Source organism: Sinocyclocheilus rhinocerous, unplaced genomic scaffold, assembly GCF_001515625.1.
Source record: "Sinocyclocheilus rhinocerous isolate Xijiao unplaced genomic scaffold, SAMN03320098_v1.1 scaffold671, whole genome shotgun sequence".
NCBI lineage: Eukaryota > Metazoa > Chordata > Actinopteri > Cypriniformes > Cyprinidae > Sinocyclocheilus > Sinocyclocheilus rhinocerous.
The window spans coordinates 613,229-640,812 of record NW_015625021.1 but is presented as its reverse complement, the minus strand read 5'-3'; the positions used below and the strand labels follow the sequence as shown (position 1 = coordinate 640,812).

At 36.2% G+C, this 27,584-nt stretch overlaps 2 protein-coding genes across 2 annotated transcripts in view; both read right to left on the bottom strand.

Moving 5' to 3' along the window:
- Positions 1–359, bottom strand: part of LOC107747334 (protein ABHD8-like) — a 14,603-nt gene extending 14,244 nt beyond the window's left edge. The window contains exon 1 of the mRNA XM_016561811.1: positions 355–359. The gene's annotated coding sequence lies outside the window, so the exon portion shown is untranslated. The remainder of the gene's footprint in view (positions 1–354) is intronic.
- Positions 360–1,908: 1,549 nt separating this feature from the next.
- On the bottom strand, positions 1,909–27,584 carry LOC107747324 (anoctamin-8-like). The gene is made up of 17 exons (XM_016561792.1): positions 27,220–27,584; positions 20,401–20,511; positions 18,892–19,024; positions 16,997–17,135; positions 15,699–15,795; positions 15,340–15,456; positions 14,117–14,244; positions 13,840–14,001; positions 12,858–13,010; positions 12,156–12,282; positions 11,824–11,879; positions 11,654–11,728; positions 9,351–10,088; positions 8,071–8,262; positions 7,831–7,962; positions 6,424–6,534; positions 1,909–5,208 (listed from the first exon to the last, which is right to left on the bottom strand). Exons 1-17 carry the CDS (start codon positions 27,386–27,388, stop codon positions 4,516–4,518), a joined length of 3,333 nt encoding a protein of 1,110 aa, XP_016417278.1. The 5' UTR covers positions 27,389–27,584; the 3' UTR covers positions 1,909–4,515.

Sequence of the window (27,584 nt, the reverse complement as noted above, 5' to 3'; positions counted from 1 at the left end):
TTGTATTGTTTTTTTTATTGTTTTTATTTATTTATTTATTTTTAAATTCATTTTTTTTAGTTAACTAAATTCATATTCTTAAAGCAAATTCATATGAATTGGCCACCAATTTGCCAAAACGTAAAATAGCTATGAATTATGAGAGTGTGTTGAAAATATTAAATATATTAGGTATATTAGAATAAATGGCTTTCTAACCGAAAGAGAAACTGAAAGACAACTCAGAAAAACAATAAATTTAAATCTGTTTATTATCCCATTTCAGTTCTTACAAAAATATGACAAAATAAAAGAAAGAAATAATCCCACTCCCTAATATTGTTTCTTTAATAAAGAAAAGTTTTACAGTGGAACATTGGAAGAGCTCATGATAGGTTTGTGAGGTTGCCTTCAGAGAGGGAACTCTGTGGCTCCTCATCACAATCAGTTCATATTTCACAGTTAGACCCAATGTAAAGCAGTTCTTAGACAACAAGCCTATGCAGCCTCGTAATGCTTCCAGCTATCGGTAGCTTAACTACTCAAATCATTAAATTAAACAACAATAACAGAAACGTGAATGTTATTAGGCCAGAGCCGATCGTCTGACTACATGATGTGGATGAATGATACAGAAATGACTATGATCTATCATATTGCAGAGTTCAGTTCAAAAAGAAAGCGACCAACCAAAAAACTCCTCTTACTAACAAACACTTCCAATTCTACACCAGTTATTGACTTCTTCTGCCTATTTATAATCACAGACATTCTTACAGTCAGAGACTCCGTCAAGGGAATATCACTCAAAATAAAAGACAAAATCTATTTTAGGTGACAGATACCTCATTATATAAATGCAGGGACCAATATGTTTTATTCTTTTTAACACTGAAAATGTAACACATCCAACCATTTCACGAAACAGAAATTATTTTGTAATCAAATAAAATTTTTGCATATGCAATGCATATTGGATATAATAATATAATAATGCAATTTAATATTTTGTGAAGTCAAATTAATACCTGGTGAAAAAAGGCCCAAAGGAAGTATATTGTTGCTGGTTGCTGTAGTAGTAATGGATGAATTTGTCAATGAAATGAATTGAAAACTGATCTCTAACCATAATTAATGGCTTGGTAAACGTGTATTAGACAAATTTAGAACATAAAACAGATTAAAATTACCATTCAGGCCAAAATATTATTGCAACAACGTCTGTTCAGCAAATCTTGTCAAGCAAATAAAGAACTAAATGCATAGTTTGTTTTGTTTTCTATAAACTTAAAAGTAAAAATGTTATATATTCCATGACTAGAGGCACCTCTTGTTTCTTCATGACCTTACGCTGGAATATAAACAGCTTTACACAGATTCAACTGCTTCATAGAATCCCTTCAAAGAGTGTGACATTGTGACTTCTGTAACAGGTTTTGACAGCAACAACTGAGCACAGTGTGTTAAGATAAGACCCTCCCTTAGTTGCTCAGGACAAACTGAAAGTCTTTGAAAGTCATTCAGAGAAGTTCTTTGAAAAACACACATTCAAACTGCCTCTACAGACAGAGAGAAACATTTACGTCTTCCTTCACATTTCCAAACCTACACTAAAATACTGTGCAAAGAGGAGGCAAATATTACTTTTGCTTCAGTAAAAAAACTAAGAAAGCAAACACAGGTAGGCATGAATAAATTAAAATTGGCAACATGTAGATTAATAGTAGTGACAGTGGATTATTTCAGTAGTGTATTAATAAAAAATACAATATTCGTATGTGATGAGGCTGCTTACATTGGCTTGCAGGATAATGATTCATTAATATTTAATTATCTAATCATTACAGCCAACAGTTTGGAAACACATTTCCAAATTTTTAGAAAATAGGAAAGCCATCAAAACTATGAAATAATGCAAATGGCAGTATGCAAATTTATGCATATATGTATAATTCATATACATAATAACGTATATGATTTCTGTAGCAAACAAAATGTTAAACTACTGTATATTTAAGCTCTTTCAACGTCTTGAAAACTAATTTGAAGCATTTAAGCAGTAACCTAAAGGTTTTTCGGTGCGTCCAAACGTTTGACTGGAGGTGTATGAAATGTTTTAACACTATCTTGCTTACAGTTTAGGGTAGTTTCCAATCTGATGTGATGTAATTAAGAAGGGTTAAAGTCTGTACTATAGGTAACATATCAGCTTGAAGGTTCTAAACAGAGCTATAATGATAAGGATACTGGTGGCAATGCAATGTGAAGATGACCATCAAATTCAGGAGATGGCAGCAGTTTTCATGACAGGTATCCTGCTGCCTTTGTGAACAGCTCTTCAGAAAAGTGTGAAATGTATATATGAATTTCAGACCAATAAATAATCAACATCACACACCCCTTTGCATTTGTTTCATTGCAGTTTTCATGATTAATTTTCACTTATTAATTAACATTAATTATATTAATTATGCCATTTATAATGCCATTCGGGGCATATTATTCAGTATGGATGTACTAGACCACCAGTAGTTTTTGCTTGTTTGCTATTGCTCTACTAAACCAACTGTTTTAAACACATACAAAAGTTTTCATCACCCATAGTTGGAACTGCTGCTTGTGAGATTATAGTTGTTATGGTGTTTTGGAGGTCATACTGTGAGATTGGTATAAACTGATCTTCCATTTTTTTTCTCTACCGGCAACCCAATAAAATGTTACAATTATCAGACTAGTAATTAAACATTGCACTTTAAAAACCGTCAGAAACGCAGCTCATGCATTCCTATTTGGGTTGCAGAAAAGGCAATGTGTGTGTGAATAAGTGTGCGTATGTATGGAGGGCGGTCTTTTCTGCAAAGTTTTTTTCTGAAATATAGCGAAGCATTAACCATTATGGGGTAAATTCACTAAACATTTGCACCACTGTAGCGTGTAGCGTTTCTGCACGAAACCATGCGTCATTTACCAGCCGCAATCCAACTTAACCAAGTTGTATATGCGCCGATACTGCACTACGCCATGCGTACTTAAATTACGGAGTCGTCGTTGTTGTCAGCTTACTTTCTATGCAAATGAAGCGCATTATAAAATGCGCCAAATTGGCAAAGGTTGTTAACATTTTACCGCTTGCTGTCTGTCAGCTATTGTCTGGAAATAAGGCGCAAGTACCCTCAGCATTAAATTTGTGGCGACGAGAGGCCAACTGATCTTTGCAGATTTTGCCGATTAATCGGCACCGATAGTCAGTTGGTGGAACAATCAGTTATCGGCATAAATCCATGCCGATAGATTTTCCAAGTTGGATCTGTTTGCTGGAGTGGCTGAAAAGATTCACTGTCATTATACAGAAGGAGAGCGGCCTCTAGAGGCGAACCATGTGCTGTTTGTTTTGACATGTGAGACTGAACGCTGCACAGAGCGGGACACTTCAGATGACGATTTAAAACAGACAACAAAACACTATGCATACACCACACTACAGTATATGTTTTATATCATTATAAAGCAATTAATGGTTTGATTATATGCCACAATAGTAGAGAAAGAACAGCAGTATGGTTGCCATCAAGGCTGAGAGGATGCTAACATTAACAGTGCCTCAAGCGGTAAAACAATGTGACAAACTCTGACCCAAATGTTTAATGTCACGGCTGTTACCATCTATTTGCATTACTCACATCCAGCTAGTCACTTTTATGCATTTGTTAGCCAGCAAAGTTGCATATTTAAAACTAGTGATGTGAGAAAGCAAACTGATTTCATGCAGCTGGCAGAAACATATAAACAAATCAGAAACGGATCCCAATTCAGTTCTTTTTTATCGTCAATATAAAGGGGGTTTTTCCAATTACATTACATTATATTTGAGCCAAATCATTGTTTTATATATCATTTAAAAATTACAGTACATATTCATGATTCGTTACTGGGTTTTTTTGTAATAAAGCTCAGCACTATTTTATTTGGAGTGTTGTTTGTTTTCATGCAGTATCCATTTTAAAAACTATCGGTTGATTAATCTGTTATCGGTAAAATCCACTATCGGTTGACCTCTAGTGGCGACCATTACCTGAATCGGGTGCTAAAACAAAGCACGCAACACGTGCAAATACACAACGCTCATCTGTCGACCCATTGTATTCGAAAACTTCCCTAGTCTGTGTTCCGCCCTGGCTTGTGAACAGTCCACATGACAATTTTCGTTATTTGCCGTGTACGCCATCCACTTGCAGGCCAATTTTTGAACTTGTGCACGTACAGCAGTGCATGTGTGATTTCAGCGCTCAAAAATAAAAGTCCACTAGGTGGCGCACGCACCAAACATGTTCATCTATGTTCAGTGTCAACAGAGCACACTTGCACGCACAATTGTGCACTAGACGTAGCAGAACGCGGAAAATGAAGTACACCTGGGCTTTTAGTGAATTCCCCATTATGTCTTTAAGTTAACAGCTTCCAGGTCTTGCACAGCCTCAAAAAACATCCCCACTCTCCTGCCCTCAATGTTACTAAGTATTTTCTCACACTGTTTTGTTACATCTTAGAGCCTGATGGATCAGCATCGGATGAGGATGCATTCTCACCATTCTCTCCACAAGGGGATGGGATTTCGTCCGGGACCCCGTTGAGGTCGGACTTTGTTGGAGGCTTGTCCTGCACCTGTCCCCCATCCCCTGGTTTTGAAAGTTGTGCCCCATTTACACATGCCCCTCCCTCTGATTTCCCAAAGTTAAAGAGTTTCCCAGGATTGAAGGACTTGTTGGGTGATTGGGACCTTTCCGCTCTCTCCTGGACTGGAGGAGCTGGCATCGCACTAGCGGAAGCCATCGCCGCCTCCTTCTTGTTCTCAGGAGACTTTAGGAACTTAAAACTAAGGAAACCCGGTAGCTTGGGTTCGCTACCCGTGGGTGACTGTGGGGAACGGGCTGTGCCGGAAGAAAACTTGTTCTGTAGAGGGATGATCTGCTTCAGTTTCATGACATTGTTGTTTCCAAGAAGCGAGCTGGGACGTTTGGGTTTCTCTCCCCCAGAAGAGCCTCCCCCACCCCCCGGTCTGGATTTGCCACTGTGGCTCTTGTCATGGTGGTGGTCGCCACCCGAAGAGTCCGAGCGGCCGTCGTCTCGATCACGCCGGGCTTGATACTCCGCCTGCCGCTGGCGCTCCTCATCCTCACGCTTCCTCCTTTGCTGCTCCTGGAAATGCTGCTGTGCCTGACGCTCATGCTTCTGAAAACAAATGTACAACAGCAATGAATCCAGCTGCTGCCAGAATGCTAATGATTTTTTTTTTAAATGCTTACAATTAACCAGTCTATATACAGAAATTATATTTTCCGGTAAGGGGCAATATTTGCCCCCTGGAACTGATTTCCAGGAACATTTTTTTTAACCTTTCAAAGGGCATTTTTTATAATTACCTTATTAAGTGCAAGATTTTTGATTGGTAACAGTATATAGTCTTATGATTGATTGAAGTGACTGGTTAAATTTAAGCGTTTGAAAAAAATAGATACATTTAAAATGCAACAATGTATGATTGAACTGTTTACATTCAATTAAGACAAGTCTATTAAGACGAGTCTATGCCTATTATACACTATTACGCACCTTATTAAATGTATCTGTTTGTTTGTTTTTTTCGAACACTTAAATGTAACCAGTCACTTCTATTAATCATAACACTATATACCGCTACCAATCAAAATTTCAAAACATCAACATTACACTGCAGAGGTGGAACAGAAGCTGCATCTTACATGGCATTTGAGTTCATTTTCAGAGACTCTTTATGCAAAATCATGACAAAATCATTATTGTTGATTATTGCTTTTGATTATGTAATAATGATTATTAATGTTGGTTAATAGAACGTTTTTTTTTTTTCTGTGGGGAAAAAGCAATTTTGGATATAGAGAGTTTTTTTTAAACCAGTGATCACCAATCTTTTTAAGCCCATGATCCCTGATCTACTATGAGAAATGGTTCTCAACTGACTTACCTGGTTAAATAAAGGTTAATTAATTAAATTAATTAATCTAGATCTACCAATAGAAGATTTGATAGAAAAAGACAGCCCAGATTATACTTCCAATTTGAGGCCTTTTATTTAGTATTTTAATTAGTGATGCACGCATCAGGACGTTTTATGGCCGATTCAGATGCTGATTTAAAAAAATTTTTTTAAACAAACATTGGCTGATTTCAATTCTGGTTGCTGTTTTATTCATTTTTTTATTTTATGTTAATGAAATTAACTCTAATACTAAAGAGTTGAGAGTTGTCAGGATCTTGCTATGTAGTCTTTTAGGTGTTTACTGTGTTTTAGCGTGTTTTTATGCAGGGTGGTTGCAGACTGGTTCAAGTCAAAAGAGTCTATACCCCAGCATTTATCATGTTCAGTTTCCTAAATATGGTTTCGGTCAGCGGTGGATGGGGTATTACCTTAAACGCCTCTTTGCGCTGAAACTCCAGCTTGGCCATTTCCTCTCCGACCCAGCTGGGGATGTCTGGTATTGCCACATGAATGATATACTTTAATAGTACTGCAAAGTGCTGCTCATGAGAGGAAAGAGAGAAAGTAAAAGTCTTATGTGTTAGACAAGAAACTGAAAACAACAAGTCCTAATAATATAACAGCAAATCATATAAAGTGAATGAGGTCAGTTCAGAAGGAACTTCGAACTTACTGGCATGGTTTGAGAACTGAATATAGGTATGCTTTATGATTGTACCGGAAGCATAGAAAGTGTCAATGATAACATGTTTAAAGTGAGTGTGAATGACAATGCTATTCTGATGTGATTCAACGAGGAAGCAGACGGTCAGAAAGGAGCTTTTCTTTTTCTTACTGAAGTCGAGCCAGGCTGCATATTTTGAACAGCCAGAACTGACAAATCTCACACAGAAAATCATGTAGTGTATAATAGGCATAGACTCTGAATTGTCTTAATCGCATGTAAACAGTTCATTCATACAGTGTTGCATTTTACATTTGATCACTTTATTAGATTTCTGTAGTATTTCTTACCTGAATACTGTTAGACAGACTTAGCTGAACAATTTAAAGCACTGTTTACTTCATTTGTATATTTATTCTGTTTATTTGTTCTAGTGCTTGTCATTTGTTTCTTTGTTCTGACTGTGAACATTCAAGAAAAAGGTTTTTTCTCATCAAAGTTTGTCTCATATTTCTGTCATATATTCTATTGCTAAGCAATATCACACGAGCAACGAGTGCAATATCACACGAGTACTGTTTTTGTCCCAAATAGCACGGATGCAAATGTGATATTGATTTTATACAACAGTTCAATAAATAAGAACTTAATATGGTGTTATATTTTAGACAGAATATTGTGTGTTTTCGCTCAGTTTTGCCAATGCAAATATAAACTAAAGCCACAGCAGAACTGTTGTGCATCTTCAAGCAACACACAATTTCTGAATGAATCCGCGTTTTGAACGAATTGAGTGAACCAATGATTCAATGGCCGATTCATAAAGAGAGTCATTTACTTCATTCCTGAATGAATCAACCAGTTGAACAAATCGATTGAATGAATGAATGACTCAATGACTTATTCATTAAGATCACCTGCTGGCAGTTTTAGTTTCTTATTTAGAGTATCATTTCATTAAAATGTAATTTCGTTTTCTAGTGCTGTCAAACAATTAATCGCGATTAATCGCATCCAAAATAAATGTTTTTGTTTACATAACATATATGAGTGTACTGTATATATTTAAGGAAAATAGAAAATAATAAAAACTGATTCAAAATATTAATAAAAACAATAGTAACATTAATAGTATCTCAATGATAGTAAAATAGCACTGGTGTGTATGTACCTCTAGGATGACGATGGAGATAATGGCCATCTCAGGACTAAGCCAGGGAAACAGTCTCTGTAGCTGCCCACACTGACCAATCAGATAGCAGTTCACTATGATGGCAATCAGACCCATGGCTTCCATCACTGTCTGTGCAATGATACAGGACTTTTACACAACCTCGTTGTATGAAGACACACTTAGAACAGCATCAGATGAGTATTATAATGATTTTCGGAGTACTCAGTGTAGTCTAACCTGCCACTGCCCGATGCTGCCCACCCTCAGGCCGAAGGGTCTCTGGAGGCTGGTGCACAGTTTAAACGCGTCGCTCCGGATCTCAATGATATTGTTAATGAGGGCACACATGGCGGCCAACGGGAAGGCAGAGGAAAAGAGCACCACATATCCAAACTGAACAAACATCTCCTGGTAGTCCTGAAAAGTGTCCTGGAAAGCAGTTTAGGGACATTTTGTTTTAGAGGTTAAGAGAAAGTATGTCAGTCAGAAGGATCTGCCTGCCTGAGGTAGTAGAACATCTATAATCTAGAACACAAGTACATTACAGAGACATTTGCGAAAGAGCACTTCAACTGGAAGCCATTGTGTTCTGTTTTAAATATTGCTAAAATATTATAGAAATTATATTTTACACTACTGAAAAGTTTTGAAAAAAAGTCTCATGTTCACCAAGGTTCACAATACAGTAAAAACATTAATAGTAACAGTAATATTGTGAAATAGTATTACAGTTAAAAATAAGTGGTTTCAATGTGAATATATTTTGAAATGTCATTTATTTCTGTGATTAAAGCTGTTTTCCACATTATCAATGTGGAAAACAGTTGTGCTGCTTCATATTTTTGTGGATCCATGATGATTTTTTTTCAAGTTCATATTTCAAGCTTTTCACATAAAGTTCAAAAGAACAGAATTCATTCGATTTATTTCTTATTTATTTTTACAATGCAAAAAACAAGTTAAAAAAATGTCTGCCAGTTTCATTCTGACCAACTGAAAAAAGAGTTTTACAATAAATCGCCAAAACAAGTTACGGAATGCAGCTTTAAACAATTTTTTTTTTTTTTTTAAATCTTATTGTTTTTACATTAAAAAAAATGAAACAAAAATATAAGTAGTACAGTGGTGGCCAAAATTATTAGAACACTAGTATTTTCACCAGCTAAAAAATGGTTTTAAGTCAGTTATTTCTATCTTTTGCTGTAGTGTGTCAGTAGGAAATATCAGTTTACATTTCCAAACATTCATTTTGCCATTAATTGTAATAATCCAGTGAGATTTTTGTCTGACAACAGCCAGTGCTCCACACAGAGATCTGATGAAGAAACAGAACAAACCGAGACAGACTAAATCCAGAAGAACTGTGGCAACGTCTCCAAGATTCTTCAAGAAACCTTACATTTAACATGTGTAACAAGGACACCTTAAAATAAAGTGTTAACCCATTTTTGAGCTGGTGAAAATACTAGTGTTCTAATCATTTTGGCCACCACTGTACGTATGCGGTGTCTTCTGACCTGGTTCGTTTGCATGCAGCTCTCCATCTCGGCCTGTGTTAGCTTGTTGGTTTCTTGTACTTCAGGAGGATCCATCCACGAATCCCTCTTGGTCTTACTGTCAGCCCTCTCTAAGCTCCGTCCCCTCTTCCTGAGCCTGACTGAAGTGCAGTTCTGCGCTCCCGCCGGCAGCGGCTCGGTTGTCAGCTCCTTCATCTCCGGAGCCCCGTTTTCATCCTCATCATCGCACATCTCGAAAACCGAGGCGGGATCCATGCCCCTCTCCACCATGGTGGGGCTTCCCTCCTCCATGAAGCTGTCGTCCACCGCGCTGATGCAGCTGGCAGACTTGCGCTCTACCTTCTCAATGAAGCTGACCTTTCGTAACTTCAGGCCACAATCGATGAGGCTCTCCGATTCGTTCTCTTCTTCGCTGTGCCTCTCGCCAGGCTCCTCCTCCACATCCTCATCCGGGACGCCGCAGCCACCGTTTAGACACTTGCGTTCTCGTCTCTCCTGAGGGCCCTCCTCCCCCATCTGTGGCCCGCGCAGGCCTGAGCCGAGCACGGTGGGGTCGCTGGGCGAGACCTGCGCTCGTCCTGCTGCGAGCCGCCCGTACTTGAGCAGTGCAGACACCAGCAGCTCCCAAACGGCTCTCAGCGTCAGCTCACCCAATCGGTGCCGCTCGGCCAGGTAGGGCTGCAGGACCTCCTTCATGTTCTGTACAAACTGCCGGATAATCAGCAGTGTGGCCAGCATCTGCAGCAACAGTTACACATTGATATGAATATCCCAATTGTGCATGCTTCGGTTAACATGTGCATTCTGACTGCCATGTTAAATCAATTCTAGCTCTCTCTACCCTAGTGAAAAATAAATACACTTAAATGCATTCGAAATACACTTATTTCATGCTAAGTGTACTACAAATACATTTACATATTTACAGTTGAAGTCAAAAGTTTTCAGAATCTGCAAAATGTTAATTTACCAAAATAAGAGGGATCATACAAAATGCATGTTATTGTTTATTTAGTACTGACCTGAATAAGATATTTCAAACAAAAGATGTTTACATATAGTCCACAAGAGAAAATAATAGCTGAATTGATAAAAATGACCTCGTTCAAAAGTTTACATCCCCTTGATTCTTAATACTGTGTTGTTACCTGAATGATCCACAGCTGTGTTTTTTTTGTTTAGTGATAGTTGTTCATGAGTCCCTTGTTTGTCCTGAACAGTTGAACTGCCTGCTGTTCTTCAGAAAAGTCCTTCAGGTTCCACAAATTCTTTGGTTTTCCAGCATTTTTGTGTATTTGAACCCTTTCCAATAATGACTGTATGATTTTGAGATCCATCTTTTCACACTGAGGACAACTGAGGGACTCCTACGCAACTATTACAGAAGGTTCAAACGCTCACTGATGCTCCAGAAGGAAAAAACATGCATTAAGAGCCGGGGGGTGAAACTTTTTGAATTTGAAGATCAGGGTAAATTTAACTGATTTTGTCTTCTGGGAAACATGTAAGTATCTTCTGCAGCTTCTGAAGGGCAGCACTAAATGAAAAAAATATGATATTTGGGCAAAATAAGAAAAAAAGGAACACATCTTCACTCTGTTCAAAAGTCCCCCCCCAACGTGCATGGTGAAGTCTTTTAAGTTAAACCGTGACTCGCTTGCTGGTAAAACAAACTGTTTGCAGTATAGAAGCGCATTTATTTAAGTTCTTTTCCATTGGAAATGAATATAATGAGTAGTGCTGTCAAATGATTAATCGCGATTAATCGCATCCAAAATAAAAGTTTTTGTTTACATAGTATATGTGTGTGTGTGTACTGTGTATATTTATTATGTATATATAAATACACACACATGCATGTATATATTTAAGAAAAATTAGTTAAGTTTATACATGTAAAATATTTATATATAATATCAATTATATGAATATAAATATATACATGCTTTTCTCAGTAGAGTAGTCAGGAGCAGAACGATGTGATCGCTCGGCTCCGAAGCGAAAAGCTGAATATGCGCTGCATCTGCTGCCTACTTATACTCACGCTGTGATCAGCAGCAGCTGGATGCAATAATCGCATGCCAATGTGCATTGGCTCGTTTAGTTTACACTCGAAGTAGATTGGTCCCTCTAAGCGAGATCCCAATTTCGTCGGTCATCCGACATGACGTCGAGAGTGACCGACTGAAAGGGAACTACGGAATTAAAAAGAATGCATGCCGCTTTGATGATTCATGTTTCTGTGGTGTGGTTTTAGTAAGAAGTGTAAAGCAGATGTTCAGCTGGTCCAGTCTGAGACTCACCTCTTTCAGACGCTCCATGTCTTTGAGGTAGAATCCAATATAGAAAAGGCTGAGATAAGAATTTACAAACTGAAACTGAGAAAGAAAGAGAGCATTTTAGGAACAAACCCAATACAGTGCTATGACAAGGTTCAAAAAGATATTTATTTATTTGTTTGTTTGTTACTTACAAGAACCATTTTGATGATGAGATTTTTCTCATAGGCACTCTGGAGTCTGTAATTTTCTATGGGAAACAACAGATTCAGATATTAGTATTCACCTCACAGGGGCCTAACAGCTAGCCAGTGTTTATCTTCTTTCTCCTTCTCACTCCTGTGTTTGGCTTCTTGAGGGCTGTATTCCCAAAATCCAGACCACAATCCGTTTCGATCTTGTTACTTTCTACTACTGACAAACTTTAAACCAAAATTTCCTGAGTTGCATAATAAATGCACAGTGTTCATAAACACTTCAAATGATAAATGACCAGATATAAACTCCCATATGTCCTGTGACTCACCCATGTCATTTAGCCAGCAGGCGATCTTTCTGTACACCTCATCACACGCCGTCACAGTGATGGCCAACATGATTTTAGGAATAAATCTTGCTACACGTGGAAGCTCCTTAATCCCCATCACAAATTCCTGCCAAACATCACTTCATTACAACTCACATTACAAGAACTGTTTTCTATTTGCACTTAGTAATATGTAAATCTATATTATATTACTTTTGTTTTTATCATATATTACGGTAAAACGTATGGAAGTCCATTTCTGCCATGGGATAAAAATCTCAACAAAAAAAAAAAACAATTTAATCTCACAATTCTGATTTTTTTTCTTGCCATTCTGAGTTAATATCTCACATCTTGACTTATAAACTCTCAACTGGAAGAAAAAAGTGTGAATTGTGAGAAGAAAAGTCTGAACTCTGAAATATAAGCTTGCAATTATATGTGATAAACAGTTGCAATTATCTGCAATTATCCGTTATCGAAAAAAAAAGTGAGATATAAACTCAGAACTGTGAGAAAATATTAGAATTGTGAGTTTATATCTCACAATTGTACTATTACTTTTTTCTCATAATTGCGTCAGAAATGCAAGATAAAAAGTCACAATTCCCTTTTTTATTTATTATTCATTTACATGGTATCTTTCATTATTTTTAATCACCTTCTTGCCTTTACTTGTGTGTGAGAGCGTGTGTAACTCACCTGAAGCTCAAAGCAGACGAGCATGGCCAGAAATACAAAGCAAAGGCATAATATACAGACAGGAAAGCTGACCAGCCATCTGAACACTCTCCTCCTCCACGGTGGGTAATAAAACTCCTCACAGCCCGTCACTGGACTGCACCGCTTCACACCCTGACCCGAAGAGCAAGAGAGAGAGAAGAATTCATTTAAAAGATGTGTTTTCAGATGCATCAGATGTCATTCCTCAATACAGTTTTTCACCGTATATAGTAGCGGAATTTACTGTTAACCATTTAACAGGTTTTTACTGTAGCATTTTTACAGTCTTTTACCGTTAAATTCATGGTCATTTTTTACAGTGTAGGGCCGTTGATTTAACACATTAATTTGGTGCAATTCATTTTGGAAAAAAATAATGCGTTAAAATGATTAATGTGTGTAACGCACCCCACCCTGCCCAGATCTGTCTGTGTCATCCACTGGAATGCCACTCTCTTGTGTACGTGCGTTTTTTGAATACTATGAATTCGAACATACTACTCACGTTACATACTGTTTTCACATACTATATAGTAGGGAAGCATTCGATTTCAGAAGCAGCGAGTCACTTGCTTTGTTTCTGAATGACTCGCTCATTAAGACAGTAACTTGTCTCCACCTTCTGGTGGGTTAAGTTTCATATTTAGAGTATTATTAAAAAAAAAAAATCATTTTTTAATATTCATTTTTGGTTTTCCAAAAAAACATCAATAATACCTATTTATTATCATTATTTATTCAATGTTGAATCAAAATACTTCTTTCTAAAGTTACTTTTTTTGCAATGGCTTTTCAATGCTTTTTTCATTTAACACAATAATGACTTTAAATGATCTTTTGGGGGTAGTTTCTCAGCCAAAATTGATGTGCAGTTAATATGCTATTAATAAGATGAATTAATCGGAGCATCATGTGATTAACTGCATTAAAATGTTAATCGCTTGACAGCCCGAGTCATTACCCTGAACTGAGGTCTGGGCTCCTCCAGTGACTCAGCTGGGGTGTCCAGTGTACCCCACTTATAGGCGAGCTCCGCTCCTCTGCGTTTCCAGCGCTCCAGGAACAATGTGGCCCACACCACATTAAAGAGAGCAAACACCACACAACAGATATCCCTGCTGGTCTGAGAGCACAGCGACAGAAATATCAATCACATGAACAATAGTAGATTGTACTACTATTGCTCTATTATTGTTCTACAGATCAGTTACTTTTCTGGTGTTTAAGTGGTCAAATACCTGATCGGATTCTGTGAGCATCCACAATACAAAGCCAATAACGGCTGGATACAACATGGAAGTGGTGTAGAAACCCAGCCAGGCAAAGTACATGGCAATCTTCACGCCAAAATAATCACAAATATCATCTAACAAGACAAAGAAGACAAAGACTCAATGACAAATCATTCAAGTATCTAAGTAGGGCAGCAGCAACTAATCAATAAAATCGGTAATAAAATATTCAGCAGCAAATTTGTTTATTGATTAATCGCATATAGATTAAGAGTGCAGTAATTTTGACAAAAATATACATTTTGCAAAATCATTTGTTGTTAGACAATAAATGTAGGCTTAAAATTAACAAGTAATAGTATTTTTATGACAAAAGAAACAGTAAAAGTACTTCACTGGAGTATAAATTTGATTACTTTGTCCAGATGAAAGTGTGTGTACCTTGTAGCAGTTAATGTGTTTTTGTTTACTATCATTTTTAATTTAGTAATTTTAACTACTTTAAAATGGTAAGCTGTTATTAGTCGTTTAGAATGTAACTTTTATATTTTAACCCTTTTTTGCACATAATGTATAGCATAGCTTATAGATACATTCACTATTTTTCTTTTTGTAGCCTTCAAATTGTACAACGTTGGAAGGGATGTGGAATAACATTTTCATAAATAATTGATTAAAATCAATACATTTTAAAATCAAAATAACAAATTTTTTTTAAATCTGATTTTCAACAGATGAATCAAAATAATCATTACTATATCTTAGCATCATATTTTTGTTTTTAAAATTGAAGTGTAAAAAATGAAGAGCCAAAATTTTGTAAAATTGATTTGCTTTTTCGGCAACATTTCTAAGAACTGATTTGAACTGATTTGATACTTTTTACAAATTTTATATATATATATTACAAATTATATGTAAAAAGTAAAAAATGATATATAAAAAGTTCAAAAATTTTTTTCTTTCCATTTTTCATTAATGCAACAGTAGCCTATTTTATTATTTTTTTTAATAAAACTTAAATGTGCTTTATTAACATTCTTAAATGAACCCAGATTTAGTAAAGCTTGGATAAAATTGGCAAAAAGACCAGCAATCAGGCTTATGTTTTTTGTTTTTTTTCAGCAGGGTTGTTCGCAACATTATTTTTCAGTTCTAAAATAACAACAAACTGAAATATTAGTAATGAAGTATATTTCAGTGTTGACTTTCCACTTCGAACTACTAACCGAGTGGCTGTTTTTCACACACGGCCTGCACCCACGACTTCATCAGCTGCCCCAGAATCCTCTGCTCATGAAGTGGGAAGACTTGCTGGATCACACCTCGTGCCCTCAGCTCAGGAACTGGAACATACACACACAGTTCACGCTCACTAACACACACACACAACATGAACAGGTATTCAAAACTTCGGTAAAACTTTTCCTTCCAGAAATGTTCACTACATCTGTCACCAGCAACATATAAATCCAGTCCAATTACTTTCAGGTACAGACCATCAAGATACTGAGCGACTTATACATACATACAGGCCACTGGTGCACACTTCTCAGGGCTCTCAGGAAGTCTAAAGAGAAGAACTCACTGATTGGCTGCCCTTCCAGGAAGTGGATGTTGTGAAGGGCCTCCCCATGTTTAGCTCTGAGATTGTCCAGCCAGTATTTGATTATGCTTTGTCGTTCCTGTCATACGGAAAAGAATAGGCTTCAATCTATAATAATGTTCACAAAAATGTACAACCCAACTCGATGTCTCAATGAAATGACTTGATTCTTTAAAGGAATATAATGGATTAAATATAACCTTACCAGTATTGACAATGTCTGTGATGTCGAAAAACAAATATGCTTACAATGGAAGTTTATAGGGCAAGATATTAAAAGTAGAAATGTGACACTTGTATTTTTGTTAAAGGCTTCATGGATGAGTAAAAATAAAAATGAATAAAATGTAATGTGTGACGTCATCTAAATCGTCATTTTGTGGTGGTATTTTACCAATTAGTTATTTATATATTATTAGTTATTACATTATATTATTATTAGTTATTATTCTATTTATTGACATTTTGAGTTAGTGGTTTTTTATTTTAGTTTAAAAGTTCTAGTAACTTTGTTATATGCTTCTGCTATTTTTATTAGTTTTTTAGATTTCGATTTAGTTTTCATTTAACTTTGAGTAATTTTAATTTTAGTACTTCAAATTATTTGATTTCAGCTATTTGCCCGTTTTTTAAGTTCTATTCTATTTCTTTTTAGGTTTTATTAAGTATTTCTATTTTATTTTATTTCACTTCAAAAATGAAAATATTTTTAGTTTTAGTTAACAATAACAAAACTGGTTGAAATAAGCTGTACACATACAAGGTTCTATTTAGCAATTCAGACTAGCTATTACATTACATTGCTAACAGCACGTTGTTTGAGTGTAATGGCTAAAATTATACAGTTTTTACAAACTGAGGTACAAATTTTTATAAACTGAGAGTCAAAATATTTTTCTGTGGTAGTCAATATGTCTCAAATGCTGTTGTTTTGGCTGTATTTAACCTAAAATATTCCTTAGGGGACATGTGAACTTTGTAAGTTACGTATATATCAATGTATTTTTGTAATTACGCTGTAAAAAGTGGTAACCTGCAGTTTAACCTCCTTGATTTAACCAAATGTTGTTGTTCTGCATTTATGCTTGCTCAGTGATATTATATAATATTTGTAGTTTTTTTTACGTTACCATTTTAGGGTACCACTTTTTTACTGTATGCAACTCCAAATTATAATAGCCTTTTTCTGTTTTAATGAGATGTCATCAGCAGTCTTGATAACAAGCGAAAAACCAACTTAATGCTGCATCAAAACCTTTATGCTCAATATTGTGAAGGACCTGTGAGGTGAAGAAACAGAGTTCACTCTCAATGTTCTCGTAGATGTAATCTTCCTCACAGGAGAAACTCCGAGAACCACCACCAAACTCCGGCTTCACAGCTTTCTGCAGTCCCATCTCTTCAGCCCCTCGTAAAAGACTGGCCACACAATAAAAAAAAAACATCAGCATCAATGTCAGACACAAGCTAGCCTCTAACTATGAACACTATGATAAAGCAAAGAAAATATAACTTATGTTCCAGAACAAGCTTTCTGTGTACACAAGTTTGGGGTCAGTAAAAAGAAGAAATCAGCATACATTTAATTCAGTGTTAATTTAGTATTATTGTTGTCGTTAAAGTTGTTAATATTTTGAGTTGGATTTTATTTTTATATTTTCTCTTTTCGTTTTTTTAATTTTAGTTAAAGCTGTGTGTTTTGTCATTTGAATTCATTTTTGTTATTTTTAAAGGTGACATATCATGAAAATCGGACTTTTCCAGGTTTTAAGTGCTATAATCAGGTCCACGGTGCATCTACCAACCAAGGAAACGTGAAAAAGATTAACCCAGTCACTTTGTTTTGGGAAGCCTTTTTCTGCAAGCGTCTGAGAAAACGAGCGCGTCTGACCTCCACAGACATAACCGACTGTTTTTGTAACTTGTGTGTTTTTAACGTAAACTTGTGAGTGAATGAGAACTTAGTTTAGTACTCACATGCTGTGACAGCCGCTTTCTGTCCGTGTGCACTCAGAAAACGTATATCAGAAGTTTAAATTAATATGGATTAAAACGCATGATTTCAGAGCGATAAACATGATAATCAGAACCAAAACAGATGTTTTTAGCAGGTACGAGCTGTAATGGCGCAGCTCTATTCTGGAAAAGGGGGCAGGGAGCAGCAGCTCATTTGCATTTAAAGAGACAGGCATGAAAAATATCGTGTTTCTGCTTCCACTCAAAATAGGCAATTTCAAAATGATACATAATAAATGATCTGTGGGGTATTTTGAGCTGAAACTTCACAGACACATTCTGGGGACACCAGAGACTTATATTACATATTGTAAAAAGAGACATAATATGTCTCCTTTAAATTTGTCTATATAGTTTTTATAAATTTTTGTTCCAGTTAATTTGCAGTTGTTTTAATACACCACGTTAAACTAAACAAAAATGAGAAATGTTGCCTTAACTAGCTGAAATAAAATACGTTTATTTGTATATATTTCTTACAGTTAACATTTATTTCATTTTGTGTGGTGTATTTAATAACCCTGAATAAATTGATCCAAAAGTGAAACTAAAGACATTTACATTGTCACAAATGATTTCTATTTCAAATAAATGCTGAACTTTTTTATTCATCAAAGAATCTTGAAAAACAAAATGTATCATTACAATAATATTACGCAGCAACTGTTTTCAACACGTTTAAAGCAGCAAATCAGCATATTAGAGTGATTTCTGAAGGATCATGTGACACTGAAGACTGGAGTAATGATGCTGAAAATTCAGCTTTGATCGCAGAAATTAAATTACATTTTACAATGTATTCAAACAGAAAACCGCTACTTTAAATTATAATAACATTTCACAATATTACTGTTTTTATTGTATTTTTGATCAAATAAATGCAGCCTTGGTGAGCAGAAGAGACTTCTCTCAAAACATTTAAACAATCTCACCAACCCTAATATTTTGAACGTTAGTGTATTTTGTTTTGATGAAGTGAGCTCTCATGAGCTCCACAACTTCTTCTCTAGAGGCTCATGTTGGAACATGACAAGAAACATCAAACTAGTATTTTCTTGACCCTTATGCCTCATTTCATGGCATACATGCTAATTACATCAACAAATCATTCTCATAAACAGGAGATTAATCTAAAGGAAAGATAAAAGCTCCCTCTCACTTTTCGTATGTGGCCGTGACGAAGAAGGCGTACATTCTGGTGTGTTTGTGGTGTCGGATCTGGATAATGAGTTCTGGGATGCCGAGCCGTATGTGGTTCAGAAGCCAGAGCAGCGTGTGGTCATCTGTGGTGTCTGTATGGAGACAAAAATAAACACCTCATCACCTATATGCTATTTATTCAACTGAGATACACAGCAAAAAAAGACATCCATAACACCAAAATATTCTGTTTGTTTCAGCAGCTATTACTGTAGGTACAATGTGTCTGTTTGCATAAAATAGCAATGTAAATTCACTCAAAACACATGGTTTCTATTTCAAATCTGTCTTTATATTTTAAATTACAGTCGTACATCCTGTTTGCTTTATTAATTATAAATTCAGCAATTAAAATGGACTTCAAAAGGCATTCTGATTGAAGCACAATCCTGAAATTGAAATTCATCATTTTAGTATCATTGAGATACTACTATATTTTTTGTTAATATTTTGAATTTGATTTGATTTTTTATATTTTTGGCTTTTATGTTCATTTTAGTTAAGGTTTTAGTCATTTTTTGTTGTGTTGTTGTGTTTTTGTCATTTTTTTTAAAAAAATACGTCTATATAGTTTATTCATTATTATAACAGTTTTCGTTTTTTAGTAAATAATAAAGTTAAGCGAAATGAAAATGAGAAATGCTGCCCTGTTAAGTAGCTGAAACAAAAAAAAAATGCAAAAATTTTTTTGTTTTTGTTTATGGTCTTAGTTTTAGTTAACCATAATAACGCTGATCTAAATTAACTGGTTTTATTCAAAAAATGTTAATTAATATTAACCTGACTACACTGGGGTAAAAAAAATAAGCCATTTTTAAGGATAAAGTCAGGTATAAATAGTAAAAACTATTGCAAATTTTCCCTTTATACAGTGGACAAAAGTGATAAAAGTATTCTATATGAAATAAAGACACTGGATCTTGTTCGCTAGCTACACTGTATGTAAAATTACACTGTATGTGTAATTCTGCATGAAACTGGACGTTCTCACATACAATTCATGATTGTTATGATTGTATTTCACTCATTTGCACTCATTCGCTAATAATTGTTTGGATTATTTGCATTTACACATACAGGAGAACTTCTCATGGATATTTTCCAGCTAATTCACAGCATGTTCACAGCTTATCAAATCAAATGTTAATGAATTTGGAGAATCCTAAATGAGTGTCCTTGTGCCAGAAGTTAGTAATTTGCATAAAACACGCTCAAACCCCAAAGCAAATAATTATGCATCATACATTTTTTTTCCTCACATATTTGTGAAACATGTCAAAAGTTCTCTGGTGGTATATTATATTAATATATATCATGGCACTGAAAGATTACCGCATTCAAATACCACAGTAATATCATACCATAATTTTAAAAAAATGTATTTTTGTAAGGAATAATAACGGTATTTATTCAGTGTTTTGTAAGAAATATAGAAAGAAAGAGACAGGAAAAAATACATCTAAGGCACCTGCAAACGTCATAAGGACATCACAGTTCTCTGTGGGCACCGTCTTCATCCAGGATTTATGGGACATGATGTGTCTCCCAGCCTGCAGCAGCCGCTTCCCAAATAGCTTATCTGAGAAAGAGAAAAAAAAACAAAGGTCAGTCACTTTACAATGTTGCTATGAACAAACAGACCCAGTCCATGCCGTTATTCTCCCCCTCGCTCACGGTGCCAAGTTTAAATGTCACTGTCATTCCCCTCGAAACATGAGAAGAGGAGGCATAACCGAACGCTCCAGCGCTGGAGTCCTGACAGCGTCTGAATATGAACAATAACCTCAGAGACCTGAGAGCACGACTAGTTGTGGTGTGGTGTTTGTGGAAAATGTTCAAAAAAATTTTTAATAAATAAGAAACATAAAAATGGAAGTGAAGATGGATATATATATATATATATATATATATATCAAGGAGTACCTATTTTAAATGTTTTAATTCCTTCTAAAATTTTTATTTATCAAAGAATCCTGAAAAAATAAATGTATCATAGTTTCCACAAAAATATGAAGCAGCACAACTGTTTTCAACATTGATAATAATCAGAAATGTTACTTGAGCAGCAAATCAGCATATTAGAATGATTTCTGAAGATCATGTGACACTGAAGACTGGAGTAATGCTGCTGAAAATTCAGCTGCGCATCACAGGAATAAATTACATTCTACAACTTATTTTAAGTTGTAATAATATTTCTCAATATTATTAAATGCAGAAGATGCTTCTTTCAAAAACATTAAAAAATCTTACAGACTCTTAAATAGTTTGAATCTCTCTCTCTCTGTATATTCAATGATTACATATTCACATACATATTCATAATAGCACGATTCACATTCAAAACCGTGATATTTTTTTCTCCAAAGAAAATGTTATTGCTGTTATTCCTTGAGATGCTGTTCTTTCATTTAATAACTGAGATACGTATTGGAGTTCTTTTTGTGTTTTTCTTTGTTACATTTGAGCAAATGCATCTTTTATCTTTGTTTCTTTCATGTTTCATTGTCCTGGTTGGCACTGCATCGTTGCCTTTCCATTTGTTTGACCAATGCCAGGCAGGAAAGTGTTTAATAACAGTTACTATTTTTGCTAATTCTATTTGCCGATGTGAGAGGCACATCTCACAGAATTTCTTGGTTGGAACCAAGCGGCAACCTCCCGCTCTCTCTCGTGAAGCCAACAAGGAAGTGACTTAAACTGTAATTCGTCAACTGGCCGCTAGAGGCTGGCTCCAAAAGGGAGTCAATCCCATAGACTCTCCATGTTAAAATGCCCAACTTTACAGCAGAAAAAAACATGTTTACAGCCTGGTTTCAAAAAATTATTTTGGTCTATATATCTAATTTTGCCCTTCATGACAACTGTAAGGGGGGTGAATTTTTTTATAACTCATCCGTTTAAATCATATTAAGCCTTAAAGTAAACGCCATAAAACGCTTGTTTTGTTTACTGTGGAGACCTGCTGAAATCGCGTTTGGTCTCGTACCAGCCTTAAGTTCTGCATAATTAAGGGCGTGGCCACTTGAGTGACAGGTGGATTGCCGCTGCTGACACTGCCGTCAAGCTAAGTGGGCATGGCCCCAGCAACCAGCTCCCGCCTTTTTGCCCATTTTCGATTATCCGGGAGTGACGTGCGGTGACGCGCTGCCAAGATGGCGACGGCCCGCTCCGCCCACTTTGAGCTTCAAAAACGCTCTTCAGAAACCTACGGGTGATGTCACGGACACTATGTCCATGTTTTTATACAGTCTATGGTTGGAACATTTTTGTTATATATGTAGAGTTCAGACTCAAATGCATTAAAGCCCAAGTAAAGCAGTTCTGGTCAGTTGCGTAGTGTTTTTGGCAGTGGCCGCTCTGTAAATGTTCAGCTGCTCACAGTGGCTTCATGCTCACTAATGCATGACCTTCAGAAAGTGGGGCACAGTCTACATGAATCCAACACAATCTCAGGTCACTATCCAGCACTTAAAAAATAATCAGATTGTCATAAAATATTGCCAAATATCACCAAAGTGCAAATATATGCACTTGATATCTGCAACAAGAGCCTTTATGTGAAGGATAAAGAAAACTATTACTATTATTTAAAATGTTTGTAAGCAAATACTTTTACTGTGATGTTCCTAAATTCCCTGCATGATGCATCACAATTGTATTTGATTTCATAAATAGTTTGTGCACCAGGGTGTTCATTTTACGTTTATTGCATTATTGTATCATTTGTGTTACCCTGATAGTATTTTGTTTGTTAATGCTATATTAAGAGAGAAGACCAGCAATGAAATCTGTGAACGTCTTAATGGAGGCTACAGCATAAAAAGTACACAAGCAAAGGCAAATCCTCTTTACTTTTGGATTATTTTCAAACGCAGCAGTGATTTACCACTTCTGCTATCAGAGGGGTCATCAGGACAGACATTATAAAGTGCTCCAAACGTGCTTTATTTCTAAATAAAAAGGTGCTGAAAAGGAAAGTACTGCAAAAGAGCAATATTTCATACTGCTGATGAGCCAAAAACTCTGGTAATTACTAAAGCATATGAACAAAGCCAGTGAAGAATTTAATGCATGGGCAGGTATGGAGTCACACTGTGGTGGACAACAATAGCACAAAAAGTGATTTATTAAAATAAATGTTGATACAGTATGTTAAAAAACAAATATTTCATCTGCAAATGAGAAACATATTTACTGTTTCCATAAAGCAATTCCTGTGAAGCAGATACTCATCTACTCATATGAATGGGGCACTGTGAAGGAAAGCAGAAATTATGAATGACTTAAAGAGCTGGAATTTGAATACATGCTTTGTCATTTCATAGGGCACAACAAGCTACCATCAAATTGTCTTAAAGTAGAGTGTAAAAGAAGAAAACATGAAATGAAGAGTTGCAAATGGGCTTTTTAAACATACTGGCTTCGGTTTGCCATAAACCCACATAATACAGTACAAGTAAGTGTGAAAAAAAATAACAACTCGAAACTATGTTTGGCACACTCTCAGAAAAAAAGATACAAAAGCTATCACTTATCATTATCATCAGCTATCATTTAGGTACTAATAGCTTTAAGGTTCTTATATCCACCCTTTAGGTGTAGCTTTTGTGACCGCTTTTGTACCTTTTTTCCTGAGAGTGTGTTCTTCAGACTCATAAATCACAATGTAACGTGGTTTTGTAACTTCACAACACAGGACCTCTTCATAGTCACTGCATCCAGGCTCCAATTAAAACTATGTCAGAGCGTTAACATCCATCTAACGTTTTACCACGGTGTTCAAGTGAGATATTTGCACCGGTTTACAACAGCAGATCTCTAATAAACACGATTTATTATACCTGAACTAGTTTCTGAAACTGTCATCCATCATCAAATTGCTGGCCTTTCATTTAGCTTATGAAATAACAATTGAGGCAATGACATCATGTGAGTGCTAATGGTTATTGAGCTCTCTCTGCTCCACTACTGATGTCTAAACTCACTGCATAACCCTGAAAGACACAGCCCAGGATATACCAAAAGCAACAAATCCAACATATAAATCATCACAAACAAAACTATTCTATTCATACCGATGGAACAAGATGGTCTTATATTGATTTTATACAAAAGTTCAATAAACAAGACGTTAGCATTAAACAACTTTATTAGCCTACCTGTCGCTATTATGATGTAATTCACATAACAGAGAAGTAGCATACACTAAACAAAAGAACTGATACCTGTTATTCATAATTTAAGCATTTTCAAGAGAAAATGTTTCAATAAACTGTTTGAAAGATTAATGTCAGAAATAAAGGCCCTGAGATACTATATACAGTTGAAGTCAAAAGTTTACATACACCTTGCAGAATCTGCAAAATGTTAATTATTTTACCAAAATAAGAGGTATCATACAAAATGCATGTTATTGTTTTTCAGTACTAATCTGAATAAGTTTAACTGTTCAGGACAAACAAGGGACTCGTGAACAACTAGCACTAAAAAACACAGCTGTGGATCATTCAGGTAACAACACAGTATTAAGAATCAAGGGGATGTAAACTTTTGAACAATGTCATTTTTATAAATTCAACTATTATTTTCGCTTGTGGACTATATGTAAACATCTTTTATGTGAAATATCTTATTCAGATCAGTACTAAATAAACAATAACATGCATTTTGTATGATCCCTCTTATTTTGGTAAATTAATTAACATTTTGCAGATTCTGAAAACTTTTGACTTCAACTGTACAATCGATTAACAATCTCAGAGCTTACTGGTCTGCTTTAAAGGTTTATCAATTACTGTTAAAAATCAGTATCCTTATGGAGGTGGTACCATAGTTGGATTTTGTTTGAAATGACGTCACGCCAGTTCAGTCGTCATTTCATTTGACGTGTATCAGGGCCTTTACAATTATCATTTATTAGTAAAACTGAAAAGGAGGGGTTGTTAGAATAATCAACTAAATGATCGAGACTTCATAGTTATCAATTAATTTTGTAGCCTTGTTTTTTTACACAACACCCTTTTCAAATAAAAACAAATACTTTTTTGCATTTTGGCAGTTCATTTACATGGCAACAGCGTTTTGGGGGCCTGAAAATGCTAACTTTTGAAAACTGGTTTCAAAGTGCAAATTTTTGAAAAAGGTACCATCTCTGTGTAACCTACAAAAAGGTGAATTTGTGAAAACGTTGACATTATGTGCATGCGTATTACATGTGCGGTCTATAGACCTTATGTAGCTCCACCCCTTTTCAACGCTGCGCTCTTTGTGTTCTATTTTTCATTTGTATTTCCACAGTGTGAAGATCGTACAAATTTCTGAACTGCTCATTTTAAAATCTTCCCGGTCTACTGACATTTGTTATGACATCTGCTTCGAACATTACATTCACGATAACTTAGTTAACTCTACAATAAATAAATCCACTTCACAAGCTAATTACTCTTCAACAGCGGTGCTATAAAGCTAACGCAAATACGTAAGTTCAAAGACAGAATTCTAAAGATGGCTGAGCACTTGTTTCTCTGGCGCATAAGGTCTATCCACGCCAGAACCATTCATTGCAAACCTAACTTTAGAATGTTTTCATCTGATATAAAGTCCCTTTTTACTTCTTTTAAGAATATGTCAAATCCTTTGAACTCAAAGGGTCTATCCACCTTATTTTTTCTGTAAGAGTGGGCGCAGCCATTTTTAAATGTAATGTGTCTGCAGTGTCATCCGCTTCCAGCTATTTTTAGCTGTACAAAACAGCTCGTTTTGGTGCTTGATAAATGTATAATCTTAATAATGAACACTGGTTTGTAGTACAAACAGTTTTACAGAGTTTTACCACAGAAAACAGCTTACTTCCACTTTTTGCGTTGTACACAATGACAACGCCAACTACTGGCCTGGCATGCATAATACAGCGTTTTAGTCGTTTTGTGTGGATTCGAGAAATGTGCCTTTGGAAAACACCAGACTCACCCAAAAATGCTTTTACTTTCAAAAAAATAAGAATAAAAATGGCGAACAGAGTGGCTACGTTTATATGCAACCAAATAATCCGTTTGTAATCGGATTGACAGCTCAATTGGACTGAAAAGCCTTCATGTAAACACGATCTGATTGAGCTCGAACGAAATTTCGACCGGATTGAAAGGGGTGGTTTATTCCTTTTCTAATGCGATTGAGAGTGCATGTAAAGGCTTGATCGGATTGAAAACCGAAACGGAAATGACTGTGCATGTGCAATGACGTAGAAATTGCGTAATGACGCATGACGGCACAGCGGTTTGTAATGGATAAATATTAATTCTATAATTATTTTGTGTTTTGAGGGAAGAGTATGTTTTTTGTTGTGTGATCTGTTTATTTTATTTATCTTATTTTTTCTCATTTACTTATTTATTTATTTTTCTACTCTTTCTCTTTTGATTTGTAATTGCTGTATATTGTTTGGTCATCCTTGAACCCCTGGCTCTTTTCCTTGGCATATGTTCTGTCACACTTGTATTTCTGAATACATGTTTAATAAAAAAATAAAAAAATAAAAAAATAAATTCTGCTGTTTAAAACAAATAAAGAAGCAGTGTAGGAGAGTGGTTACGTGCAAACAGTGGGAAGCTCTATATTTGTGCAGTGTGCGCATGTAAAAAAAAACAATTTCGATTTGAAGCTTGTGACATAAACGCGCACATCAACCCGAACACTTTATCTAGCCTTCATGTAAACACTACACTCAGATTCATAAATCGGAATGAATTCAGTACGATTGAAACGAAAATTGTGCATGTAAACATAGCCAGTGATGTAAAAGTCCCAATGCTGTTGGACTAAATATCAGCACTCTTGGAACAGCGTTCATCCAATCAGATTCGAGGACCAGAACTAATGGTTGTATAATGCTTCACAACAAGCCACAATAAGAAGGCCATACAAGCATCAACAAACCCCCAAACAGAAGATGATTTCAGCAATAATATCGCCTCAGACATCTTGAACCTGCCCAAAGGCCCGTGAAAAAGGACTAATCGAGAGCAAAAAAGTAGCGCACGGCCCATATTATATGTAGACTAACCTTACAGCTCCACTCTTGCATTTGAACTGATGCTGCCGCATGACCTTCTATAGGCCACAAATACATCAGCAGGGAGAGTTTAATGCATGCATAATGGACATACAGAGCAGACAGCATAACAAAGCGCCGCATTGTTCATTCTGCTCGAAGGATATGCCGTCTGTCCCTTATGCCCGCGTCACATGCACCTGTCCCGTCCGTATTTGCCCTCTCCAAACTCACCCAAAATGCCCGCTGATGTGGGCTGAGGGGCAGCGCTGTGCTGCTGCTGCTCTGGCCGCTCCGAGTCTCCTTGCGCTCGGTGTCTGTGCCGCGAGCTCTCGCTGTCGCTGCTGCTGCTGATGCTGCTCGCCGATGATGCAGCAGCGGCCGCCGCCGCCGTGTCGGGCATCGTGCTGCTGCCGTTTCAGCGGGGAATGGATGCAGAAATGGGGCGCAGTGTGTGTGTGTGGATACACACTGGCTGGGTTAAATGTAGGTGAGGGTGAAGTGAAGGTTGTTGTGAGTCATCCTGTTTGCGGCGGGATGCGAGGAGAGACCGACTGCGGCGTGAGGAGGAGTACTATGGTGGAGGAGGGACAAAGAAG